Genomic DNA, 18799 nt, shown 5'->3' on the forward strand with positions numbered 1-18799 from the left:
CCCGCCCAACACTACCACTGCCAATCCTTGTGAAACATCCGTAGCCCTGATGTATGTAACACAGTGAACTGATTTAGCTCCTCACAGAATTAAACACAAAGCTTTAGGCTTTGTTCTAAAATGGGAGAGGGAAGGAGAGAACTATGGGGCATATTATCAAGAACAGGGGATAACATTATCGCCAGGAAACTGCCGCTAAAGCGGCGATAATGGGCTTGATAATATGCCCATGGGAATTCCCATAGCAGCCCAGGTTAACACCAGAACCTGGGCTTCTATGGGAATTCACAAGGACATAATATCAAGCCCATTATCGCCGTTTTAGCGGCAGTTTCCTGCCGATAAAGCGCCGATAATTTTATCCCCTGTTCTTGATAATATGCCCCCTCTGTTGTTGAGAATTGCTCAACGTGAAACCAGAAAACAATTACTTTTTTCATAGTGCCTCATTTTCTTCATCCTGATATGGGAGCATCTTGAAATTCATCAGCTCGGGGTGTGCAAGGCACAAAAGCGAACAACTCTAACGTTAAATCTAAAGTAACATCCATGTAGCTCTCAAAAGACAGCTAACTAAAAGCAACATTGTTTGGGCAGTCGTGGTGGAGACATGAACTTCTTTAAGTACAGAAATATAATTTGTCACTTCTAACAATTGCCCCTCAATGCAACGGCATCGTTTAATATAGTAAACTATCACGCGTTGCAAGGGTCGCATTATAACAAAATACACTGTTTTGAATTTTAGGAATCTTCATCAATTATGTACTGAGCTCTCCGAGACCAGCATCAGACACTCCATCTCCCTCCACCTTAGGCCTTTAAAGTCAGCACTGCTTGAGACTACTCTGCAGGGGACAGGAAGGAACCAAATTCAAAAACAAATGGTTTGAAGTGGCGCTGCATTATTTTTAAAGTGCCTAAGTGCTGCTGGCAGGAAACACGGGCCGACCGGCCTGCGGTAACAAGAAGACCAACTCCCACAGGTAGTGAAATCCACCTTCACCCCACCTGACCACTGGGGAAAGGCTTTGTGTCTGGTAGCACCAGTCTGGCCATGCTCTCTGGTGTGATATAAAACTTTTTTGCACATCTAAATCCAATTACATGTATGAACAAAAACATATGTATTTTCAAATGTCCCTTCCTAATTCAAATAAGCAGGTTTTATGGACATTTAAATCCACAAATGGAACATACTACCACAGACAATCTATTAATACTGCATATGTTCTTTAGTACCAGCTGGAGGTAGTACGGGGGAGAGCAAGGGTATTAAGAAGGGGACACTGGGAAGGAAGTTAACCTCTGCAGGTTGTAACTTGATGAATATTTATAAGCCTTCACAATGATTTTTGTCATCTAATTAGAGAACTAAAAAGGAGTGCCCAAAATTGATGGGAAACTGTGATTATAAAACACAGAATTTCACTCTGTTATAGGAAAATTACTTTGGCAAAAAAAAAAGTTCCATGTGTGAATCAACATCATGTCACCGATATTCCTACAAACTGCGTGCCCATTGCCCAACCCACACTTCATAAATTTCCTTGCGCACATCAGGGAGATTTTGTGAATTGCATGAAACGTCAGAAATGTATGCAAACTTCCGGATGTAAAACTGTAAGTAGATTTTTAACTTTTCAAAAATAATTTGTAAATTAACTCTTCTTACATAAACATTGTACTCTGAATTCACAGATGGAATGGCGTGGTAGGATATTCTATGGAATCAAGATATCTTACCTTGGTGTTCGCTTCTAAGTAGTTATAGAGGACATTGGCGCAAATGGTCAGGTCTCCATTATTGAAAGGATATCGCCGATTCCATCCCTGAGGTCCGAACTTCAGTCTCCCAGCAACACAAGCATGGAAATAGCACAGGGAAAACAGGATACTTTTAAATTCGTGTTCTCTGGCACACATTTCCAATGTATCCTGCGAAAATACAAAGAAAACTTTGTTGCAGCATTACTTCTGTAGCAAATTGTCTCACATTTACTGTGAAAATAGAAATTAGCTTCTACAAGGATTCAGACAAATTTACACAAGAAGTGGATCAAAAAAAGTTTAGATGGGAACTGAAGATCATTCTCTTACGCCACATCCTGTATGACCGATTTACCCATCTTAACACCTAGTTTTTAAGGACATGAAGGCAATGGTGAAGGTACCTGACTGACTGGACTCCTACAGTTAATAAATGATAAAATTAGAAGCATGGGAGATTTAAGACCGCACTTCTTAACAGGGTGCCATGCAATGTTCCACAAGAACTAGAATATAGCAAATGTTATGAAATTACCAGACTGACTGTATACTCTGACTGCTTGGAATGTGACCCCTTAATACCACCTGTGAGCAGCACAGAGTGAAACCACCATCAAATAAATGGATGTGTGAAGCGAAAGGGTCATTGCTATCTAGTAGAATAGGATTTTGCGAGCAGACAATGGGCACCACTTCTGGTCCTAAAGAATGGATCGGAAGTGGGAAGCTGTGGTTTCTGTCCAAGGGCGTCGGGCTCCGCCCACTTAGCATTACAGTAAACACTTTCCAACCATAGCAATGTTAAATCAGTTTTAATAAAAAAAAAATACACACTTAGAAGTTGCTTGAATTGGGGGCACTCTCTGCTCCACTCACTGCATTGTTGCTGTGATCGATAACAACACACACAACACGTGACTCACAGTGATTACATTGCTCCCCCTAGATGGGCTCGAAGTTTTAGTATTTGCCGAGCTGAGAATCTCTCAGCCCTGAGGCCTGTGAGGTCATCAGCTCAGCAAAGACTTAGGGTCAAGGCCAAGTCTCCACCCCCTGATGCCGTGGGGGTAAAGTTAGCCCTGGGCGTTTCGGATGCAAGCCCTGTAGAGCTAACCCTCCACGTCAATCAAAGAGTGGAGAGCATTGTAACCCCACCCTTTCCCAACACCTCACATGGTGGGATGGGACCTCCCTGTGAGGAGGAAGGAAACGGTGTGGTAGACTGGCTTCAGGCGGGAAAGCAATAAAATGAATCTGCACAGACAATTTGTGGTGAGAGACGCTGCTTCCCACACACAAGTTGGAGGCCATTTTAGCTCTGGGGTGTGTCTGAGTGTTTAGACACATGATTTACTGCAGTCTGCAGACAGTGCCGGCAGTGTCCTTGCACACAGCACTGCAGGTTTGCGTGGTGACTCCATCTCTTGGACGTCGTATGTGTCTGTGAATGAATCAGCAGAGTAAGGTAGTAAGGTAAAATAAAATTAACAGCTGCCTGACCCAGGCCTATATTGGTTTGTTCTAATTGGGCTTCTTCAGGCCAGGGTCTTAGTGCGCTCACACGTGCCACTCGCTGAGCCCCACTGCATCACTCCCAAAGAGATGGACAATAGTCATTACTGTGGTTTAACCAAGGGCGTAGCCTTTTAATCACATAGACACAACTCATTGTGAAATGATAAGTGACAACCTTGGTCATAGTTAAGCAAACATTGTTATGAGAACACCGTTCATAAGATCAGCCAGATCATACATAATTGCTTTGAGAAGCAGGACATAGGGCAGATGAACAGCTCATCGTTTGTGCAAGCAACATATCAGTATCTCGACCTTCCTCTACAAAGGAACATTTCCGAAAGGTTAATGGCAAGCGCCAGCAGGCCCCTTTACCTTATCCACAACCAAGGGCATACATTTATTAGTAACTTCCAGAGCACCGCATTGTGGTCCATCCCTGGCAGGGGATACCTACCACTAGGCAAAATCCCCCCAAAATGTTCAATTTCTGGCATCCTGGGGTAGGGCAGAAAGGGATACAAAAGGGGATGATGGACGGAGCGTTTGAGCAAATCAAACATTCACCCCCAGTCAACTGATCTGGGTTTAATCCATCACCATTCTTTAGCCCGCTCAGCCACCCCATTTCAGACATGGCCATATGCAAATCAGTCTGACCCTGTGCCTCATGGGAACAGTCCAGCCCGAACTGCCAAGCCATGTCTTCCATGGACCGGAAACAAGCATCCTGGGACCGGTTTCGGATTCATAATCCTCATCAGCCAGGCTATCTTGAATCCAGTGGCCAAGTGGGCAAGGGACTCACGTCTGAGCATACCCTGCCACACTTAGGGCGAACAAAGCGATACAAAAGGGGATGATGGACGGAGCGTTTGAGCAAATCAAACACTCACCCCCAGTCAACTGACCTGGGTTTAATCCATCACCATTCTTTAGCCCACTCAGCCACCCCATTTCAGACATGGCCATATGCAAATCAGTCTGACCCTGTGCCTCATGGGAACAGTCCTGCCCGAACTGCCAAGCCATGTTTTCCATGGACCGGAAACAAGCATCCTGGGACCGGTTTCGGATTCATGATCGCTCATCAGCCAGGCTATCTTGAATCCAGTGGCCAAGTGAGCAAGGGACTCACATCTGAGCATACCCTGCCACACTTAGGGCGAACAAAGCGATACAAAAGGGGATGATGGACGGAGCGTTTGAGCAAATCAAACACTCACCCCCAGTCAACTGATCTGGGTTTAATTCATCACCATTCTTTAGCCCACTCAGCCACCCCATTTCAGACATGGCCATATGCAAATCAGTCTGACCCTGTGCCTCATGGGAACAGTCCAGCCCGAACTGCCAAGCCATGTCTTCCATGGACCGGAAACAAGCATCCTGGGACCGGTTTCGGGTTCATAATCCTCATCTGCCAGGCTATCTTGAATCCAGTGGCCAAGTGAGCAAGGGACTCACGTCTGAGCATACCCTGCCACACTTAGGGCAAACAAAGCAATACAAAAGGGGATGATGGACGGAGCGTTTGAGCAAATCAAACACTCACCCCCAGTCAACTGACCTGGGTTTAATCCATCACCATTCTTTAGCCCACTCAGCCACCCCATTTCAGACATGGCCATATGCAAATCAGTCTGACCCTGTGCCTCATGGGAACAGTCCTGCCCGAACTGCCAAGCCATGTTTTCCATGGACCGGAAACAAGCATCCTGGGACCGGTTTCGGATTCATGATCGCTCATCAGCCAGGCTATCTTGAATCCAGTGGCCAAGTGAGCAAGGGACTCACATCTGAGCATACCCTGCCACACTTAGGGCGAACAAAGCGATACAAAAGGGGATGATGGACGGAGCGTTTGAGCAAATCAAACACTCACCCCTAGTCAACTGATCTGGGTTTAATCCATCACCATTCTTTAGCCCACTCAGCCACCCCATTTCAGACATGGCCATATGCAAATCAGTCTGACCCTGTGCCTCATGGGAACAGTCCAGCCCGAACTGCCAAGCCATGTCTTCCATGGACCGGAAACAAGCATCCTGAGACCGGTTTCGGATTCATAATCCTCATCAGCCAGGCTATCTTGAATCCAGTGGCCAAGTGAGCAAGGGACTCACGTCTGAGCATACCCTGCCACACTTAGGGCGAACAAAGCGATGCAAAAGGGGATGATGGACGGAGCGTTTGAGCAAATCAAACACTCACCCCCAGTTAATCCGAAACCGGTCCCAGGATGCTTGTTTCCGGTTCATGGAAGACATGGCTTGGCAGTTCGGGCTGGACTGTTCCCATGAGGCACAGGGTCAGACTGATTTGCATATGGCCATGTCTGAAATGGGGTGACTGAGTGGGCTAAAGAATGGTGATGGATTAAACCCAGATCAGTTGACTGGGGGTTAGTGTTTCATTTGCAACTGCACCTCACCCACAAACTACATTTTATTATAAACTTTACCCAGCCAAAATACTAGCTTCAAGGATGCCCTTTTGCTGTCCTTTTAAAAACAAATAACATTTATTCTTTGCCCAAGCACAGGTTATCACATTTACGGAACTGCTTGCCTGTTATACACACACACTTTCCCATTCTGTTTCCTGTGAGATACGAAAATGAGCATCCCACCTCCCTTCACTTACAATGTTATGGGGGAAATTTCATTCATCTTTTTTACATGTTAATTAATTTGCACAATTTCCATCAATTTAAATAAAATGATTTCAGAAATTAAAATTTAAAAGTCCTTTCCACTAAACATGATGCGTATTTACTATCACATTACCCATTATCCACCTTACTATTACCTACCACTACCCATACCAGTCTCTATATTAAGCCCTGCCAATCCCCATTAAAAAAGTGGTGTTAACTATATCATAATACTTTTTTAAGACAGCCGTTCGTGTTTCTACTTCCCTTCCATTTCACATTTTAAATCATAGCTGATATCATCCCTTGCGTATTAATAAACAACAAAATAATCATGGCTGCCTTATAGCAATTTAGGCTAAACCTTTAAACATACTACACAACCACAGTGCTCTACAACACAGCTAAAATAAACTAAACCAATAGCTTTTGCAGAGGCGAGACCTATTGGCTTTTGCCAATGTTTATTTAATGGTGGTGGGCAGACAAAATGTTCAAATGCACACTTTGTTAAAAAAAGGTTGGCGTCTGCTGTCGCAAAATACTTTCTCTACTTAGTAAAAAATTAATGAGGCAGAAGGTTTTTTGCAAAATTCTGCAAATGTGCAGTTCGCAATGAGACCCGTAACGGTACAACATCAAGCCCAGGTCCCAAACCAGCATGTGTGCAAAAACACACAGACTAGTTTGTGATCTGGTCTTAGAACATCAGGGATCCTGTTCAATGATTTGCTGATGCATTCTCATAGCGGAGATATGCACGACTAATAATGAAATAGTGATTTAAACCAAGAATTCCTGCCTTAGAAAGTCGTTAATGGATGTTGTGGCTTTGTCAGCGTTGGTTGTCGATGGTAAACAACATTAGCAAAAATAATCATGAGAAAAAAGAGGCAACTGACCAGCACAGATTGATAACGTATGCACCTGCATATGCCAGGACATTGCAGTGCCCCATTTTTTCTTTTTTCTTTTTTTTTGTACTTTTACTGTTCTGCAAGATGGCAAATGTCCATCTGGCAGCAGATAATCAGAAGACATGAAGAGGTGCACGAAAACACATGATGGAGAAGGAAGCTCCTGAGAACAAATTGACCTTAGCAGGAACTCCGAATATATAAAAACAAAAAATAGAAATTCAAAAGAAAAGATTGAAGGGGTTCGGGGTGACAGCTCAACCTGCGGGCATGAGACAAGCAAGAGGGGAGGAGAGGGGAGGAGACAGCAACACAGAGAATATGGGGGTGCTGGGTATGTGAAAGGAAAGCAGCACATGGGAAAGAAAAACGTATGTGAGCCAAGGAATGATCCAAGTCTTTTACATGATGGTAAAGAAGTTATGCTTCAGGGGAGAGGAGGGACAAACCCAAGAAGAAAGCCAAAAAAGGAAAAGCAGAAGGTGGAGCCAATGCAAACTCCAAATATTAGTATTGTATGTATTAGAAACTGTCACTAGAATTATCCCATTCAGATTTCCTCATGATTATGGATTTGCTTCATTGTCCACGTAATCCTTAAACTAGTACTAGCAAGGTGCAGCGTGGCATAGACAGTAGTAAATAGCTTATACATTGGTCCTCCCTTGTAGAAAGATTCCAATGACCCTGGCAGTAGGACTGTTAACGACACTCAGCTCAATGCTCTCTGTAGACAAGACCTTAAAAAAACAAGCATTTGCAATGCAATAGGTGTCGCATTCACGCGAGTTTGAGCTATTGGCATTGTAAATGACAATGCCTTTTATGTTTTGGGTTTTAAAACATGAATAAAAGGCATTGTCATTTACAATACTAATAGCTTAAACTGTTAAAAATGCGGGATGCATTGCTATAAAGGGCCTTGTCAAAAGCTTGTTAGATTGTAAATATTAGAGAAAGAGAATGGCCTGCGATGTCTTGAATGTGGTGATGAATAGTACAGTGAAGTACATGTGTAAGTATTGTAAATTACACAGACACAAAGTGTGAAGTGAGAGTTACATCTGATCCGAGCTATAAACCCTGAGAAAGCACTCCAACACTTTTTACTCTATGATAATACTGTTGCGGCTAAGGAGAAAGAGCGGGAGGGGGTCTATTTTCTGCCCACTCTCTGATTTGGGTGTGCAGTGTGGCATTTCGTAATGTCATTGCTATCTTTGGTCTAATAAAAAACAGTCCAGCGGTAGTAGGGCACTGGCTTCACCTCCTGATGCAGGGAGAGCTGTGCTTTATGGCAGGCATGGAGGGAGGGAGGGGTGATCTCGGCTGCAGCTCCGGCCTCGTACAGTGTCCCTGCTATTACTAGTGAGCGATAGGTGCTGAGGTAGTGGTATTGGTGGTGGTGGAGTTGGTATTGGTGTTGATGGTGGTGATGGTGGTATTGGCAGTGGTATTGATGGTGTTGGTATTGGTGGTGATGTTATTGATTGGGGTATTGGTGGTGGTAGCGGTGTTGGTAGCAGTGTTGGTGGTGGTGTTGGTATTGGTGGTGGTGGTATTGGTGGTGGTGGTATGGGGTGGTGGTGGTATTGGTAGTGGTGGTATTAGTGGTGGTATTGGTGGTGGTGTTGACAGTGGTGGTGGTATTGGTTGTGATGGTATTGGTGATGTAGGTATTAGTGGTGGTATTGGTGGTGGTGATATTGGTGTTAGGGGTGGTGGTATTGGTGTTGATGGTGGTGGTGGTATTGGCGGTGGTACTGGTGGTGGTGGTATTGGTGGTGGTATTGGTGGTGTTGGTGGTGGTATTGGGGTGGTATTGGTGGTGGTATTAGTGGTAGTGGTGGTATTGGTGGTGGTTGTGGTAATGGTGATGGTATTGGTGGTGGTGGTATTGTTGGTGGTATTGGTGTTGGTGGTATTGGTGGTGGTGGTGGTGGTACTGACGGTGGTGGTGGTATTGGTGGTGATGGTATTGGTGATGTTGGTATTAGTGTTGGTATTGGTGGTGGCATTGGTGGTGGTGGTGGTGGTATTGGTGGTGATGGCAATGATGATGTTGGTATTAGTGGTGGTATGGTGGTGGTGGTATTGGTGTTAGTGGTGGTGGTATTGGTGTTGATGGTGGTGGTATTGGTGTTGATGGTGGTGGTGGTATTGGTGGTGGTGCTGGTGGTATTGGTGGTGGTGGTATTGGTGATGTTGGTGGTATTAGTGGTGGTATTAGTGGTGGTATTGGTGGTGGTTGAGGTAATGGTGGTGGTATTGGTGGTGGTGGTACTGATGGTGGTGGTATTGGCGGTGCTAGTGGTATTGATATTGATGTGTTGAGAGTGGTGTTATTGGTGGTGGTGGTATTGGTAGTGGTGGTATTGGTGGTGGTATTGGCAGTTGTGGTGTTGGTGGTGGTGGTATCGGTGGAGGTGGTTGTATTGATGGTGGTGGTATTAGTGGTGGTATTGATGGTGTTGGTATTGGTGGTGGTGGTATTGGTTAAGGTGGTGGTATTGATGAGGGTGATACTGGTGGTGGTGGAGGTATTGATGGTGTTGGTATTGGTGGTGGTGGTGGTGGTATTGGTGGTGGTGGAGGTGGTGATATTGATGGTGGTGGTGGTATTGGTGCTGGTGATGGTAGTAGTGGTGGTGGTGATGCTATTCGTGGTGGCAGTGGTGGTATTGGTGGTGGTGATGGTACTGGTGGTGGTGGTATTGGCAGTGGTGGTAATGGTGGTGGTGTTGTTAATAAAAACAGGCTTTTGAAAACAACTTGACAGGTCGCTTTAGTACAGACGACATGTAACACAAATTTGCTGTTGTCAGCGTCAGCCCATTAGCACACGACTGTGTTCTAACTGGAATTCACACTACTTAATTCGCGAATCATTTCCAAATCCATTTTACTTTGGGGGTTTGGAACAGAAACAAGATAATATCGGGTTAAATTGATTGAAAGCGGGCGCCCGTGTTACGGGGCGGCTGTGCTGTTTAAAAAACACATGCGGTTACAGCTGAAGCAGCGCATGTCCGTCCTGCAGTAAGAGAAACTCAATAAAGTAAATAGCGCTTACAGACTAAATAACAGGGCCCGTGTAAACAATGGAAGTAAAAGGGCCAGTCCCCATGGGAGGGTACAAATGAAGACAAAGCTGCACTAAAGAGGGACTAATAAGCCTATTAACGAATCCGTAGGCAGCATTTCCGAAAGACAATGACAAGACAATGAAAAATATGGGAGGGTAGTGGGCACAGCTTCTCTTCTCTTCTTCCTCTCTTCTGTGTGTATTCTATTCATGGATAGTCTTCCCAGAAGCACATACAGTAACATGTATGTTTCACTTCTACAATGAAGACGATCCACCGAATGAAGGTATTCCTTTCGAGGATATTGAAATTCCACTCACTTACCAGGAGCATGAGCTTTGGTTTAAAGGCGCCCTAAAACATTTAAATCACATTACCAGGTTCGGTCCACTAGGTAGACCAGGAGCAACATGGCTGGCCTTAGCCGGCTATACACCTGAGCCTGACATTGAAGCAATGTCGGATGATGAATTACTTAGTAATATACAAAGATTAATAGAATTATACTGTGAAACCACAATTGTCTATAAGTCCTGAAAAGGTATTTACTAAAAGCACTCCTACTAATAGCAAACAAACTTCTAAAGAGAAGCATTCTCATTACCGCGGTAGGTCTCCTCCAAAGCAGCCTTCTAAAAAGAGGTATAACCTCAGGAATAGGGATAATTTGAAAAAACCTGATAGATATCAAGATACTGATACACATTCCTCTCGTACCTTTCAGACTTTGTCGCAGAAATCCGAAAGAAGAGGACGGTCAGAAAACAAGGAAGAACGCGTGAAGTCCAAAGACGCTCAAAACTTTCAGAAGAACAAAAAACCTCAATTCACCAAAAAGAAGGTAGCAGGTCTAAAATTCAGAGATGCCGAGGATCTTGAGGACACAACTCAAGAACGGAGAATGGGCTCAAACAAGGTTGGACAGTGCAGCAGAAGTAACAATACCTCGCCAGAACCTGAAGGGTCCTCTGGAGACAGTGGACTTGAATGAAGACATTCAAGTTGAAACTGCAGACACCAGGGTTAGCTCTCCACATAGGAGGGAGACATACCAAGAAAAGTGAAAGCACTCTTTTGGGAGCAACTTTCTAAGGGTTATTATATACTAGTGGCTGAACAAGACTGGCCACCAGAATTTGTCAGGGAGTACCCACATGGCAAAGACATCATTATGCCAGCCTTCTCTAATCATATTTCAATACATTTAAAATATACTTATGCCAGGAAATGGGCAGTAGCCCAAGCCCCAGCATTGTATACAAATCATGTAGGATGGGATGAGGACTCACCTCACCATAAAACCCAATAAAAAAATCAACCAACTGCACAAAGGCAGTACCCAGTTAAGCAAGAAGCTAAAACACAGGTCAGGGAGATCTTTGATCAACTTGAATACCAAGGGGTGATTGAAACATGCACCTCATCAATGAACAATCCTTTGTTTCCTGTCTCCAAACCAGACAATAATTATTGTCTAGTATTGGATTACAGACATCTAAACTCTTGTAGCAAACATTTGCAGTACAAAATGCACACAGTACCTTAAAAACGATGAAAAACGTAGTTAATTCTAGATTTCCTGAACTTCGGAAGAACTTACATTCTAAACTACGCAGAAAGTGTTAAACCTCTCTATGAATTAATCACACCTGATTTTAAAACAGTAATTTTAAAAAAACAACACACAATATTGCGTTCACTCCAAACAGACATGTTAGCAACTAAACATTTACAAACACACGTAAACGCACGCAACTTAGTAATCCAAATCATTCCGGGTCAATGCGGATTCACCTGCTTAACTTTTAATGAAGGTGAAAAAGTACCAATTGCTTACAAATCACATTTGTACACACAAGCAGAAATGAAATTTGCATCAACAGAAAAAATTCTGACAGCCGTTAAAACTGCTGTAGCAAAAGAAAGAGCCCTAGCACAGGGAAAATACATTAGGGTCATAACTCCTGTACCTGCCTTAGAAGCAGTGACAAAAGCGAGCATTCCAAATGCTAAAGCTTTAGATACAAGATGGATACAATGGGTTAATTCTCTTGCTGCAACTGATGTTGAAGACGTTTTTGATCCTTTTTTTTTTTTTTTTGCAGAGTTTTATATAGCGCGAACTAGAACCGAACCTGAATCAGTTATCAGAGCGCTTTACATAGCACCAGTTACGTTACATGAGGACACACTTTCATTTTAGGCACGGGGAGATTAAGTGATTTGCCCAGAATCACAGGGGGTTTTTGGCGTTGTTACCGAGACTCGAACCCAGATCCCCTGGTCCGAGGTCGAGCGCCTTAGCCGTTAGGCCAACCCCTCTCCCCTTATTTGAAAACACAAACATTTTCTACAATACCAACAAGAATGTTCTCTGTCTACTGAAATTCTGCCTCCAGACCAGTATGAATGTGTAATTTATACTGCCGGATCAGCACAACCCGCTACGGGGGGAAAACAAGCTTATAGTGCTGCATGCGCCATTGTTAAAGGTTGTATGCACAATGGCAAATTCAGACCTATGGTCACAAAAACTCAGTCTCTAGGAGATTGTACAGCTCAGCCAGCTGCACCACAAGCATTCAAAATGGCACTTGAAAATACGGATCGCAAAGTCCCCACACTCATAGTGTGCGATTCTTTCAATTGTGTCCACTCTTATAATGAATATTTACAGAATTGGCTTCAAAACGGGTTCAAAGATGCAAAAGGTGGCACAATGAAGCATAAAACGCTATGGCAACAGTAGTTCAGTTGCTGGAAGTACTACAAAACACTCACGTGATACACACACTGAGTCATCAACGTGATGGCGTTCACGTTGAAGGGAATTTATTGGATGATGAAGCCGCGGAAGCAGCTGTGCAAACGGCTTCCGTAGCTGCAATCAAACGAAAATAGATGGTGAAATAATGCTGGCTGTCAATGCGACAAGCAAAGGCAGGGGTACAGTGTTACCTAAAGGGTTTCCACTCAAATACTCATATATAACTGATAAAAATAATGTTCAGTTTGCTTGAAGCCCTGGAGTGGGGGATAGGGTAATTACAAACATGAAACATAGATTAGGACTAATCCTAGCAGCACATGAAGGGCTTGCCTCTGCTCATGCAGGTGTTTCCGCCACAGTATCATTATTAAAACAGAGATACTGGTGGCCAGGCATTAGGAAACAGACCAGAAACTATGTTCTGGACTGTGAAATATGTCAGAAGATGAAGGTCTCAACTGTGAAACATCCTGCGCAGACGCCCCTGTTAATTTCAGATAAACCATTAGCTTGCGTTTACCTGGACCACTGCGGTCCCTTACAAAGGGATGAAAACTATAAATTTATCATGGTTGCAGTGGATTTGTGTTCAAGGTACCTTTGGATGTGGCCTCAGCGCTCGGCTGGTGCTCAAACTGTTATAAAAGATTTGCGAGTCTATATCGGCACGCTATATTCTGACCAGAGTCCTGCGTTTAGCTCTCGAGCTTACAAAGAGGTCATGGCCAGTTTGAGCGTTGCATTGCGGTATTCTAGTCCATTCCATCCTGAGGGAAATTCGGTTGTGGAGAGAAAAAAACAGGACGTAAAGTAATCTATAACAGCTAGGGTATCAGGTTCGGGTGACGGGTGGGTCAAACATCTAATAAGTGTCCAACGTAGTCTTAACAACTTGCTAAGAAGTTGTATAGGGGGTATCACTCCATATGAGGTCCTTTTTAGGACACGAATGTTGGTCCCGGACCTTGATTGTCACATATCAGTGGTGGAAACAAAGAAATTTGATATCAAAGATCGTTTGGCTGTTTTACAGGACTTAATGAACTAAGAACGAAACAAAGCAATGTGTTCTTGAAGCCAACAACCACTGGGGAAAAACTAACCGTCCCAGCAAGGCCTGTCTGGATCCCAAAGCTTGGTGATCTAGTCAGAGAAAAGATTGCGGACAAAAAGGAATTTGGGGGTTCTGACAGACAACCAGCACCTGTTGTAGCAATCCACAGATCAAGAACAGTTTTACTGCCGCCCCTTGCTGGTAAAAAAGAGAACAGATTTGTGTCCATCAACCTGATCAAACCACACTATGTGGCCGTTACTAAGCAGTAGGCCATGTCAACTCCGACAGTGTGTAGTAGAGGCACTCCTCTAGCTACAATCCAAGACGTTCAAACTGAGAGACTCATCACCATTGAGGAATCTGCAGTGAGAAAAGAAGGACTAAGCAAAATAGCTATGGAACTTGTACCTCTTGAGACCCAAATAATAGTTCACCACGAAGCACTTGTCTACAATAAAGTAACAAGTGATCAAGTGGTTCCAGCGATTTCAACAAATCCGGATGCAATCCCAATAATTTACAGAACTGCCTCTGGCTATTTCATTTACTTTGATATGTTTTCTGAAGATCCCAGCGAGCCTGAAACGACGCCAGCGAAAATAACTTTCAAAGAACAAGTCTAACCACTAGTATATGTAGTAGTTCTTTGTACTTAATATCACTATTTTGTGATTCTGAGGTTTCCCGTTTGCATCTCTCCCCTGAGTGACTCTACAACATATACATTTCCTTTTCTGCTATCTGTATCTCTTCCTTGTGGGACTCTTCAACTCGCTGACTCCCTCCCTTTGTTCTCCCTAACCCCTTCCTTTCATGGATCCTGTCTTTTTCTAGGTCACTAATTTACCCTGGTATTGAATGTGTTTTCTCTCTGTAATTAATGTGATTATTTTTTTTTGCCGTTTCTTCCCCCTCTGTTGACCTGCCAGATCCGACCCACTTCCTAGCCCCCTGTCACTTGTTGCCCTTTGACTAAGCACTCCTTCTCCCCTTGTTGGGGAAAGATCCAATATTCATACTCTGGAGTCTCAGTGACCCCTCTGAGAGAGTCCACAGCGTCAAGGGAGCCACACACAGTTGAGGTAGGGTATGGCGCTCCTTGCCAAAGCACACCCTCTCCCCTTTTTGTGGAAGGTTCCAGTAGATACGCCTTGGAGTCTCAGAGAGTCCACTGCATAAAGGGAGCCTCTTGCAACAGATGTGGGGGAGTGATACCACTTTCCCTGGGATCACAGCTTACTGGACTTTGGATGCAGCTATTACTCGTCTACCGGTTTGTGCCCCCCACCCTCCCTCTCCTCTTTCAGGCTATGTCTCTCCCCCTCCCCCTCCTCTTTCCCTCTTTCCCTCCTTTATTCTCTGTCTACTTTCCCTGCTCCTACCCTCTCTCTCCTGAATCTCTCCCCTGGCCTGCTTTTTCCCCTACGTATATGTTCTTATTGTTTGTCTCGACCCAACATGTAACTATGTAGCTATGCTCTAAAACTGTGTAAACTTTGTAACGATGTAACCTTCAACTATGGTCTTATACTCATGTAAAGCACTCTGATACCTCGGGGTCTAGCCAGCGCTATATAAAACATTTCAAATAACTTACTCCTGAAGCCACACAAATCATCCCATCATGAACAAAGAGACTTGTCATCAGTGAACATCACAGCCGTTCCTGTACCAAATGGTATAGCTTGGGACAAAACTGAATGTGACATTTTTGGCCCATTGGAGCTGTTGAAGACTCCGCACTTATTCAAGATTTCATGAAGTGACTTTGTTTCATCTAGTACCTTTTTTGATGATTGGGAATTCTAGACTGTTAATAACATGATGTCAGATTTAGAAATGTCTGCAGTATTTACAAATCATGAACATTTAGAAGGTTTTTCAGACTATGAACAAATGTGTTGTTATAACCATTATGGTCATAATTTCTTGCAGAAATCTGCAAGTCCTCGAAATGTTTTGATGTATAACAGATGGGAACATTGTCCTACTCCTACCAAAGGGTAGCTCGAAAACATTTGCTACGAAATGTCCATAATTCTCAGGGGTTAATGTATCCAATGCAGAAACATTTTACTTTCAAAATGTAAACAGAACAGGAATGAAAAGTATGTTATCAAATGCCAAACAGATGTTTTCTACAGCCTTTTATGCCCAACTGTCTAGACTTGGTTTTGACTTTTGAAAGACAACATTGAGACAAAAACTGTCTGGGGTACAAAAGATTGGCAGGTACAGAGGGTAGAAGTTATGTTTAGAGCCTGTGTCATCCCTGAGCAAATTATGTTTTTGAATGACACTGTCCAACAGACATTAGGTTTACACAAGCAGCTACTGCAGAACGAATACAAGAAAATTGATCGTATTAATTTAGAGAAATCTCTCACTGTGGTTAACAATGGGTTAACAACTCTGTTGTCCAGAATATATTCATTGGACAGCATAGTGTCTTCTGCCATAGACATCATGGAACAGGACTTGGTCATGTTGCAACATGGTCAGTCTCAGCTACGTTCTATCATGCTATTAGGCTGGACGTTGCAAAACCTTCATTCAGGCTATGTGCCTTGGTGTTTAATCAATACTATGTCACTGTTTTCGGAACTTAATTTCACTGATAAACAGATCAAACTGGCACAAAGGGGAGCAGACTATACCGTGCTGAGCATTGAAAAACTGGAAAGATTGCCATTTACAGTAGCAGAAAAACCAGCTACTGAATGGATTATACATGGAACAATCACTCTGCCTGTTACAATTTTCCATGTTCAGTATTGCCTAAAACACATACCAGCAGGCACATATGAAAGGTTGGGTAAAGAATACATCAAGACATCCTGAGATTTACCATACACACACAGATGTTGGAATGGGGTGCATGAAGTGTTTCTTAGCGGTTGAAACTGTGAAAATGCACTAAGCGGTTATCTCCTTTGTCAGGGTATTAACTCACACAGGGCCTGCGATGGTTCCTCTAACAACTTTTCCAGTCACCTGCAAGGTTTACCAGCTGCAGTGATTGATCCAATTTTTGGACAACTTTCAAATGGGAGTTACCTCGTGTTGAATGATCACAGCGGCTGTGGCATGTTGCCAGGTATACCATATCTAGTAACTGTGTCATCCAGGGTCACTTGCTGTATGCAAGTATTGTTTCCAAAAACCATGTCGGTCAGGGAGTCGCCACTTTGGCCTTCACTGAACGTCTCTTCTATACGAATTGATACTCTAAGCAGAATGAAAGCCATTCTTTGGCAAAAAACTGTGCCACTGACCTCGGACAAAGAGAACTATGATCTGCAAGTCACAAGGACTACTGCAGAGATACATGCCCTTTTGAATACAAACTGCCCTATACATTTCTCAGAAAGTTATATCTTAAATATGTCTGATACGAACGGTATTGTAAATGTATTTAAGACTGTATTTTCCGGACTGTTAACACCTTTTCAAGCCATCCTCGGTATCCTTCCAAAGTGTGTGCACTCTGTGTTTGGCGGACTGCCCCTCCTTTTGGGACTCGTTGCAGGGATACTATTTTTGCTCCTAATGCTGCAATATGGCAAGCCAACTCACCAGCGACACCCAGTTCTCCATGGAGACAACTCTACTGGCGATGAAGTGTCGTGAGTGCATCGTCAAAATTGTGGGACTACCTCATCTACAAGAATTAAATACCACATGATTTCTGTCATTCAGACCAATTTGGCAAGATTGCCTCTTACCTGTTCTACGCTGCCTGCTATGCAGATAGGAATGCGTGCTAGACACCTGTCTGAAACTCCCATCAGTCATGCCAACGCATGTTGATACTTTGTTGGACCCGGTAACGGCCCATGCTCTGTGTTGTTCCCAGCGGCTACCAATTCTGATGACGGCATTCATTGAGATCTCACAGACGCAAATTGCAACTGCTGAGGTACGAGAGGAAACAACAGGCGCACAGGTACCATCCAATACGAACATTGCTGATGCGACCAATGCTGAAGGCGATGCTTCACATCTATGTGCGGTTAATCTTCTAAACGAGGTAATCCAACTTTCACCTACAATGGTAGACAACTTTTTGTCAACAGACATAGAAGATTCATGTTTTCTCCCAGCCCTAACACTGACTTGATTTTGGCACACAGTGTTCTGAGAGACTTTGAATTTGACCTTCATTTTTCAAAACAAGGTACTACCTTTGGAACTTTTACCTATGATTAATTTTTTTTCTCCAAATTTGTATTTTTTCATTTATTGGTATAAGTAAGCTGCTTAAAGTAGAACTATTCATAGAGAACAAGAATTCTTTGAGTACTTCCAGAGACAATATTTGACCTTGTCCACAAACAAACAGTGCTATGTAATCTGTAATGAAATGGTTCCGGCACATTTTCTTCTGTATTTACGAGCCATTTCATTAATGTATATTTTCATGACTCATTAATTTAGCATTCAGAATGTAAATATATGCTTATAATGAAACATTGCTTTAATGTGGACAGCACCAATGCAATAGTTTAAATACAATATTTACAATATGTTTGAAACATGCTTTTAGCACTTCATGTATAGATATATTTTAGATATGTTATCATGTTTAGAATTTAGTAATGTCGTACATAAGAAACTAGAGTGGGTGTTGTGTATCGATTTAGATTCCGTATGAAGTTCCCGTTTCATGCCCTTATATAGGTATAATTCACATTACCCTTATGTAGGCATAGAAATCCAGTCCTTATTTAGGCATAGTCCATGCTACCCAAATACAGGCATGGATACTTCCATCCCTTCATCTACATCACAACGAGTTCTTGAGAAACCAGACTCTTAAGCCGGTAGGAACTTCCCCTTGCTTGGATATTGATTTCTCCAAGAACTCATTTATTATGCATGAACATCTATTCCTTAGGGTTCATTCATGACGGTCATTTGCCCAACTCCTACGTCAATACTGGCATTACTAAACACCTTCAAGGTATAAATATACCTTCACTTTCTATGGCAAAGCACGGTGTGGTTCGGTGCAGTTCGAATACCTAC

The 18799-nt window shown here is 43.2% G+C and overlaps 1 protein-coding gene across 1 annotated transcript in view; it reads right to left on the reverse strand.

The window, feature by feature from the left end:
- Positions 1 to 18799, reverse strand: part of DNAH11 (dynein axonemal heavy chain 11) — a 3642058-nt gene that overhangs the window by 284433 nt on the left and 3338826 nt on the right. The window contains exon 76 of the mRNA XM_078663510.1: positions 1747 to 1938. Coding sequence (XP_078519636.1) covers positions 1747 to 1938 — 192 coding nt within the window. The remainder of the gene's footprint in view (positions 1 to 1746; positions 1939 to 18799) is intronic.

Source organism: Lissotriton helveticus, chromosome 10, assembly GCF_964261635.1.
Source record: "Lissotriton helveticus chromosome 10, aLisHel1.1, whole genome shotgun sequence".
Classification (NCBI taxonomy): domain Eukaryota; kingdom Metazoa; phylum Chordata; class Amphibia; order Caudata; family Salamandridae; genus Lissotriton; species Lissotriton helveticus.